The following is a 9,752-nucleotide window of genomic DNA, read 5'->3' on the forward strand; positions in this document are numbered from 1 at the left end:
GATTTTGCCTGTATTTTCGAGGCAAAATTTTGCTTCACATTCCAGGGTCAAAGAGAAATCAGACTGAAGATTACAGCAACTGTTTTAGTTTGTAACTACTGGTAGAGATGCAAGTGGAAAAACTTGCACAGATGACTTGAGCCTTGACCCTTGACCCTTGTGTGCTGCTGTCTTGACTTTCTCTCTTAGAAAGCTCATCTCCTGTCCATTCCTGTTGCAGCTTCTATGCACCTGACTGTAAAATTTACATCTCCAAGTATCTGTGCTCTATTATTTCAGAGTGTTAATGATTTTCTGGATTTTTGGGAAGTTGTGGTGACTTACTCCCTATTTTTAGGGCTGTACAACTGACGTGTTGCAATGTTGGGGAAATTCTGATATGAAGAAATTTGCGTGGGAAAGAAAGTAGTGATTCTAATGGTGACAATATTTCCATGTATTAATCCAGATCTGAGTAATTGGATGCTAATAATTGTTCCTAATAGAAAAACGCAGTTAGGGAATAGATTAAAGATTTTAAAAGCAACCTTCTTGTGGGGAGTTTAGGAAAAAGAAGCTAGTGTAGCTTTGTGGATTACAGATGGACTCGCAAGTCACGCTTTTGGGATTTATATGTCAACTCCATAACTGTGTGACTTTAAGCAAACTGCTTAAACTCATTAGACCTCAAACCTGTAGACTGGGGATGATGATAATACCTAAGAAAGGATAAATGAGTTAATACCTGCACATTGCTGAATACTGCATTTGGCATTTTACAAATGCTTCATACATGTTTGCTGTATAGCAGAATGTATGAAACCTACACGGGAGTAGCTGCTTTAATTTCCAGTGCATTTCTTCAGAAAGCATCCAAAAGCATATTGCTGAGGGCCAGGCGCGGTGACTCAAGCCTGTAATCCCAGCACTTTGGGAGGCCGAGGCAGGTGGATCACGAGGTCAAGAGATCGAGACCATCCTGGTCAACACGGTGAAACCCCGTCTCTACTAAAAATACAAAAAATTAGCTGGGCATGGTGGTGTGTGCCTGTAAATCCCAGCTACTCAGGAGGCTGAGGCAGGAGATTTGCTTGAACCCAGGAGGCAGAGGTTGCAGTGAGCCGAGTTCGCTCCATTGTACTCCAGCCTGGGTAACAAGAGTGAAACTCCGTCTCAAAAAAATAAAAATAAAAAAAGCATATTGCTGAAAGTGGAATCCCAACTTCCCACTGATTGTTTATCAGCTGTGCATATCTGTTCACACAGTGGCAGAAAATTCTGATTGAGGAAACTGAAAAGTGAATTATGTCAGAGGGTGCCAAATGAGTCTCCTCCAGAAATGCTTTGAATAACTCCTACCTGCTTTTTGCTTTAGAGCAAAGAGAAAATGAGACATTTTAAAATTATTTCTTCTAGCCTCAGACTTTTATAATTACAAACTATTTCAATTAATATTCCTCAAACTTTCAAATTTTGCTTTGAATGAGCCCTAAGGTAGTGTTAAGTGTGTACTTGCCCAATGCATTTTAAGATACAATACAAGCTTTTTTTTTTTTTAATTAACTTTAGAGCAGCAAGAAAATAAGAACTATTCATTAGGAACTTTTTAGTTTTAACCTATAATGTTTAGATGTTCAAATGTTTCCTTCTGTATTAGTCTGTTTTCATGCTGCTGGTAAAGATACCCAAGACTGGGCAATTTACAAAAGAAAGAGGTGTAATGGACTTGTGGTTCCACATGGCTGGGGAGGCCTCACAATCATGGTGGAAGGCAAGGAGGAGCAAGTCACATTTTACGTGGATGGCAGCAGGCAAAGAGAGAATGAAGATGACGCAAAAGCAGAAACCCCTGATAAAACCATCAGACCTCGTGAGACTTACTCACTACCGCAAGAACAGTATGGGGGGAACCACCCCCATAATTCAATTATGCGAGTACAATTCAAGATGAGATTTGGATGAGGACATAGAGCCAAACCATATCACCCTCATAGATGTGTCATTTTAAAAATCAAGAAGCAGAGCACCATTTTTACTCAGTTGAGTGAAATTATTATTTGTGAATCTGCATCAGCCTGTCAGGGAAAGTGCATTTGTTGGTCTTTAAGCATTGCATTACTATGGGTTATGCTAGAAAGGAACTGCTAAGTTACAATGACACTGTACCTGTGGAATTTCCAGGTGCCTCTGGTGGCAGGGATGTGTGGGCAGGAGGGACTGGATGAGGTGGTTGAGAAAGGTGTACACAGGGCGACCCCATTGGGCTGTGCAGGTTATGATCTCACCACAGATGGGACAAGCTGTCAGTCCACCATGCTCAGCTCACCAGGTCGCATTCCCTGGGGCAGGGTTGCGTCTACCCAGAGAAAGGGGCCCTTTCCCAGCTTTCACAAAGATACTGTGTAATACCTATGTAAAGGCTTATTAAGGTACCCTAAGGACCAGTAGTGGACCTTCTGATTTGTAGTAATCATTTTAATCATACTTATACAATTGGCATAAAATTAGGACATAGGAGATATGTCATAGAATCTGAAAATCAGAACTTGAGTACTGTGCAGAAGTGCTGTAGTGTATATTTTGGGGGCAGGATCTGTTTTGCTTCTGAAATAACTGAATGCCATTTGCAAAGAGTCTCTCTTTCTTTCTCTCTCTCTGTGTTTGTGTGTGTGTATGTAGATCTACAAGCTAATCTCCATAGTAAGCCTCACGAGGTTTCCCATGTGCCTTGAGTTGCTCTGTATTGCATAGTCCCATGTCTGAAATTTCTCACTACTTGTAAAAATACTTTAACATCTTGCTGTGAAACAGGAAAAGGTTGTGCTTCCAGGTTTTGGCAAAATTTGCCTAATGTATGTATTAGTCTTTTTGGGCTGCCTAATGAAGACTCTCCTTTATGATCAGAGAGATACTATATATTTCATTTATTCCCTTAGAGGCAAGTTGGGAACAATGACTTTCACAGTTGTTCTTTGTAGCATCCAGTGTCTTGGTTATGTGTGATATGGTTTGGCTGTGTTCCCACCAAATCTCAGCTTGAATTGTATCTCCCAGAATTCCCAAGTGTTGTGGGAGGGACCCAGGGACAGGTAATTGAATCATGGGGCTTGGTCTTTCCTGTGCTATTCTGGTGATAGTGAATAAATCTCATGAAATCTGATGGGTTTATCAGGAGTTTCTGCTTTTGCTTCTTCCTCATATTCTCTTGCCACTGCCATGTAAGAAGTGCCTTTCACCTCCCACCATGACTGTGAGACCTCCCCAGCCGTATGGAACTACAAGTCCAATTAAAACTCTTTTTCTTCCCAATCTCAGCTATGTCTTTATCAGCAGTGTGAAAACAGACTTAATACAATGTGGTTATCACCTCCATTCTTTGGTCTTCTGAGGTAGGTAGAAACTTGCTTTCTGAATTGTTCCTTCCTGATATGACAGAAAATTTGAAGATTCTATGTACCAGATATAGTAGGCTCTTCACAGCAGGATCTTGGTCTCAATGACCAGAGCGTTTAATTAATACAATATCGCCATCCTTCCTTGTTCTCTGTGAATGCTATCAGAAAATTTATTCATGTACCTGAGGGTGCCTCATCATAGGAAGCTCAGTCTTCATTTTATTTATTTTTATTTTTATTTTTTGAGATGGAGTTTCCCTCTTGTTACCCAGGCTGGAGTGCAATGGCGCGATCTCGGCTCACCGCAACCTCTGCCTCCTAGGTTCAGGCAATTCTTCTGCCTCAGCCTCCTGAGTAGCTGGGATTACAGGCACGCACCACCGTGCCCAGCTATTTTTTTGTATTTTTAGTAGAGACGGGGTTTCACCATGTTGACCAGGATGGTCTCGATCTCTTGACCTCGTGATCCACCCGCCTCGGCCTCCCAAAGTGCTGGGATTACAGGCGTGAGCCACCGCGCACGGCGTGGAAGCTCAGTCTTCAAGTTTAGTCATACTCTCCTTTGGTCAATGCATGCGACAATTATATTTTTCTATCATAAAATGAAGGGATCAGAATAAACTATTTTGAACATTCTTGATTTTTTTCCTTTTGGGCTTCAGAGTTTTTTTTTTTTTTTTTTTTTTTTTTTTTTTTTTTATGAGAGTGAGTTTTCAGCTGACTTTCTTATTTAGTCTCCATAGCAGGGAGCCAGAAGGCAGTGCTTATGAAAGCCACCATCTTTTCAGTGTGGGAGAGAGGCCAGTAGCTACCCCTTTCCTTCCCTATCAGTGGTTTGCCCATCAAGACTGCCCCCAAGCTAGGAATTATTGTAAGTTCTCCAGAATTGCCTGATAATTATTAATAAAAAGCTGATATGGACCAGGTACAGTGGCTTATGCCGGTAATCCCAGAACTTTGGGAGATTGAGGCAAGCAGATCACCTGAGATCAGGAGTTTGAGACCAGCTTGGCCAACATGGTAAAACCCTGTATCAACTAAAAATACAACAATTTACAACATCGGGCTGCTTACCAATGTTGAAATAGACACAAAATAGGCAACATTTGGATGTTGGCCCCAAAGCCTTGTAGTTTGTTCTCATTCAAAAATACTGATGCTTGTAAGTCTTTCTTCTTTTTCTTTCTTTTCTGTGTCTGTTTTAATTTTCGATGATTGGAAAACATAAAACAAGAAAAGGATGGTTTCCCAACGCAATCTAAAAGTTTAATTGCTGATTGAGTTCTGGAAGGCTGTGATAGTACTGCAGATGCCTATAGGCCTTTAAATACAAGTTGTTTGGCCATCTGATTTCTTTCCTTGTAAGCAAATGTCAGAACAGTTAGCTCCTTTAATGCACTTATTGGAATAAAAAATTGGGAGTGCTGAGTAACATGTTTCCGTTTCAGTCCCCTGAAGGCAACTATTTGACCCTCAGTAGAGTTTAACTTCAATGTCTCTACTTGCAGGCAAAATGAAAGACCGGCTAGCAGAACTTCTGGACTTGTCCAAGCAATATGACCAGCAGTTCCCAGACGGGGACGATGAGTTTGACTCGCCCCACGAGAACATTGTGTTCGAGACGGACCACATCCTGGAGTCCCTGTACCGAGACATCCAGGACATCCAGTATGAAAACCAGCTGCTGGTGGCCGACGTGAAGCGGCTGGGAAAGCAGAACGCCCGATTCCTCACGTCCATGCGGCGCCTCAGCAGCATCAAGCGCGACACCAACTCCATCGCCAAGGCCATCAAGGCCCGGGGCGAGGTCATCCACCGCAAGCTGCGCGCCATGAAGGAGCTGAGCGAGGCGGCCGAGGCCCAGCACGGCCAGCACTCGGCGGCGGCGCGTATCTCGCGGGCACAGTACAACGCGCTCACCCTCACCTTCCAGCGTGCCATGCACGACTACAACCAGGCCGAGATGAAGCAGCGCGACAACTGCAAGATCCGCATCCAGCGCCAGCTGGAGATCATGGGCAAGGACGTCTCGGGCGACGAGATCGAGGACATGTTCGAGCAGGGCAAATGGGACGTGTTCTCCGAGAACCTGCTGGCCGATGTGAAGGGCGCGCGGGCCGCCCTCAACGAGATCGAGAGCCGCCACCGTGAGCTGCTGCGCCTGGAGAGCCGCATCCGTGACGTGCACGAGCTCTTCTTGCAGATGGCGGTGCTGGTGGAGAAGCAGGCCGACACCCTGAACGTCATCGAGCTCAACGTGCAGAAGACGGTGGACTACACCGGCCAGGCCAAGGCGCAGGTGCGCAAGGCCGTGCAGTACAAGAAGAAGAACCCCTGCCGGACCATCTGCTGTTTCTGCTGTCCCTGCCTCAAGTAGCAGGCCGGCCCGGGCCGCCGCCACCCATCCTAGACCCTAGAGAGCGCTGGGAAGGACGCACCAAGAGTTGCCCCAACTCTTAACGGAACTCAGTCTTTAAAGAAGAATCGCAGGGTCCAAGAATTGCAAGCCAGCCCATGCTTGAAAGGATAGTTAGCACACTGTCCGATGGTTCTTCAGTAAAGACGGATTCCTACAAAGTTGTGCAATGTCATTATATGATACCCTTGCACTCTTACCCTCTTGACGGAAGCCAAGAAAAGGACTGACGTTGTATCTGACTGTAGGGTGAATGTCTGAGGCCTGCCTCCTAATAAAGACTCAAGGAGGAAGTCAGTTGTGCGTCTGAAAATAGAATGGCCTCATGATGGAAACTTCAGTTTTTACGTTGTATAGAAAATTCCCTGGTTCTGGCTCACGCCTGTAATCCCAGCACTTTGGGAGGCTGAGGCGGGTGGATCACGAGGTCAACAGATCGAGACCATCCTGGTCAACATGGTGAAACCCCGTCTCTACTAAAAATACAAAAAAATTAGCTGGGCACAGTAGTGCGTGCCTGTAATCCCAGCTACTTAGGAGGCTGAGGCAGGAGAATTGCCTGAACCCAGGAGGCGGAGGTTGCGGTGAGCCGAGATCGTACCATTGCACTCCAGCCTGGGTAACAAGAGCGAAACTCCGTCTCAAAAGAAAAAAAAAAAAAAAAGAAAGAAAGAAAGAAAGAAAATTCCCTGGTTCTGTTCCATTTTGAGCAAAATTGACCTTGGGAAAAACCATGTTCTTCCTTTCCGATTCTTCATCCGGTCTATGCTATACAATTCCTCCCCAAGGGTAGACCTTATTTCTGCTCATTTCCCCTACTTATTAAAATCACACCAAACACTTAGTATTTCCTTATCTCTTTCACTTTTTAAATATCTTTCACCAGGTTATATTTTGGGATTATTTTTCCAAATGTTTTTAAGCACTGAATATCGAACAAGCACTCAAAATGAAGTACCAGTCGTGTTTTATGTATTTTTCACTGATAAAAATTATTTAACATTTATCTTTTTACTTGATTACATATGCACATATATATGTAAATGTAAGGTACTAATATTCACAAATGTGTGTATATAATGATCAATTGGTTTAGCTTCTTTTTTGTAAGTATGGTATATAAATTTCAAGAAGAACACCTTCTGGCTCTTGGTATTGATTTGCTTGTTTTGAGTCTGTTTCTCTCCAGTTTTCCCCTTTTAAGTCAAAACTTCATATTAAACAACTCTGCGTTGGTTATGGTGGTAGACAGGTGTTGAAAGCTGAAAATGTATACAGAGCTAGAGACAACTAACATTATTGGAAATACTGCTTTTGTTCCACTGTGGACCATTCTTTTCATGCATTGAAATGAAGTAATTTAAAGTAAAAGAATTTTGTTTTCTAAGCAAGACTAATAAACATTACATTATGAATATATTTTTATACATTTGTGTCGACCATTTAGTTTACTTTCTTAATTACTGTTAAATTTTTTTTTCTTTTTTCTTTTTTCTGGGGGTGGAGGCTGGGCAGGGGCCAATTTTTTTTTTTCTTTTCTTTTTTTACCTTTTGAAACAGGGTCTCCCCCTGTCACCCAGGCTGAAGTGCAGTGGCATAATCATGGCTTGCTGCAGCCTTAAGCTCTCAGGTTCACGTGATCCTCCTACCTCAGCCGGCAAATAATTAAGACTACAGTTATGTGCCGTCATGCCCAGCTAATTTTTGTATTTTCTGTAGACACAGGGTTTGGCATGTTGCCCAGGCTGATCTCAAACTTGTGAGCTCAAGCAATCCGCCTACCTTGGCCTCCCAAAATGCTGAGATTGCAGGCCTGAGCCACTGCTCCTGGCCAGAATTTTTTTCTACTATCTACTTGAGACTGCCACACCTGGACAGAACTGAGTGGAGAGAGAAAAGAATGAAAAACTCAAAGAATTACCAAGAGGGTGTCTTGCTTTCTCTCCTGAGTTACCATACTTTAGGAAAATCATCAGGCTTTAGAGATATGATTTAGTCTGCAAACTTTTTAATGCCTTTAAACACATTTATCATGTTTCCTGGCCTTCCTCTGTGTCAACTCTTAACTCTGCCTAATCGTTATTTAATATATGAGCAAGTTTAGTAGTGGTCATATTTCTTAGGTCCTTCAAAAGGTGGAATTTTAAAAGAAGCAGGAAGAGGAGTATCTGAATTCTTTTGATCACTGCCTGACCTGTTTATGACTAGGAAAATCTGTCCCCTATGTCTAATTTTAATTTCATAGTTAAATTTGAGAATTGTGGAAACCAAAGCCCACAAGGCTATTCTCACATTTCTCCCAATTTCTTTCTCAGCTAACTCCAGCGATATGTATCACCTTCGACTTAATTCCCTTTCTCTAAGGGAAAGGGGAAAAAGTGTTCACATAGCTACATCACAATGCTTTTCATCATAGAGGAGAGATACTGTAAATAGAAACTGCCAGCCAGTTTCCACAAAAAGAGAGGAGTTCATAAATCTGACTTTTTTGAACCCACAAAGCATTTTCTTTGCTTTGAGCCATCATAAAAGTAAGTGAGTTTTCAGGCTCTGTATACATTTTAATTCCCCGCATTTTATATTGGAGAGTTCGGTATAAACTGCACATCACTGCACCAAAAGAATGAGTGAACTGTCGCCTACGGAAAAAGAACACTTTTTCTTCCTGCTGTTTGGTAACCATCTCAATGTGACACAGTGGTTAAGAGTGCAGATTCCAGACCCTGTTTCTTAGATTTCAACCTTGGCTCTGCCACACACTAGCTATCTGACTTAACTTAGTTTCTCTGTGTTTCGGTTTCCTCATCTGTAAAATGGAGATAATAGTACTTACCTAATAGAGCTGTTGTGGAAAGTAATAACTGGCTGTGTAAAAGCACTTCGAACAGTGTCTGGCACATGCAACGTGCTTTGTTCATTATTTTTGTTATTTTTGTTATTACATAATTTTTGTTATTACATAATTTTAGACTGAGAGCACTATTAGTGACCCAAGTAAATTTATAGTTTTTAGGTTCAGAGGAAAAATAAAAGCTTATTTTTTGTTAACAGTCTTAATAAATAATAAAATGAAATAAAGAAGCCAAGACCCCTATCTTCTGTGAATATTAGAGCTTCTTTTTTCTGCAGTGATAAAACTGTTTTCACTATGGGATTTCTATTCCTGTGTATATCCAAACATGCACTGAAGAACAAATGAGATGTTCCACCAAAACTAGGTAAGCAGGAAGTAGGTGTTCTGCTCAGTTTGGCAGGTGTTCTTCCTAATTCTTCCCAAGTTGTGAGTCAGAAGGTCCCTGGCGAGTTCTGGGAAGTTGTAGAGGCTGGGTCACAGACCAAAGGGGAGGAATCATTTCGCCCACTGCATGTCCTGGCCTGTTCACCAAAGCCCTTCCCTTCCTCACTGCCATGCCAGGCAGTGGGTGAAATGCTGGCTTTTTCCTTAAGAAAGTGTAATCTAGTGCCACCAAGAGATGCTGTAGAGCTGGCTTTACCAATCTCATGATGCTTGCTTGGCAACTCTGAAAGGTGACTTTGTCCAAGAAGACCTTGTGGCAATTCTGCAAATTTCATGCACTAGTGTCTTTTAGGGTACAGAATGAAAGAACAAATCACAAAGAACAATAGATTCTTCAGGGTCTGAAGGTCGGAATCTTTTATAGCTATTTTAGCATATACATTTCAACTAGCCAAATATCAAATTTTATAACTACAACAAACCCACAGATTATAGGTGGTAACAACTCCAGAAATGTCAGAACTAGGAAAGGTACCCATCCAGGATGCATTGGTATCCAGGATAATATGAATTAGAATTTTTAAAATGTCAATCATTCAAACATTTTTGAACTGTGACATCACAGGAATAATGTTATGGCCTTTTCAGGTAACAACTTAGAAAGAGAACAGTGCGCTTTTCTATCAATGCCTTTACATTTATTTAAAAGTTGTCCTAATGCTTT

At 42.1% G+C, this 9,752-nt stretch overlaps 1 protein-coding gene across 1 annotated transcript in view; it reads left to right on the forward strand.

The window, feature by feature from the left end:
• The window catches only part of STX11 (syntaxin 11), a 33,259-nt gene extending 26,050 nt beyond the window's left edge, over nt 1–7,209 (forward strand). Inside the window, exon 2 of the mRNA XM_008995196.4 lies at nt 4,883–7,209. Coding sequence (XP_008993444.1) covers nt 4,888–5,751 — 864 coding nt within the window. The 5' untranslated portion in view covers nt 4,883–4,887 and the 3' untranslated portion in view covers nt 5,752–7,209. The remainder of the gene's footprint in view (nt 1–4,882) is intronic.
• Nucleotides 7,210–9,752: the final 2,543 nt, after the last annotated feature.

The sequence above is a fragment of the Callithrix jacchus genome, chromosome 4, assembly GCF_049354715.1.
Source record: "Callithrix jacchus isolate 240 chromosome 4, calJac240_pri, whole genome shotgun sequence".
Taxonomy (NCBI): Eukaryota; Metazoa; Chordata; class Mammalia; order Primates; family Cebidae; genus Callithrix; species Callithrix jacchus.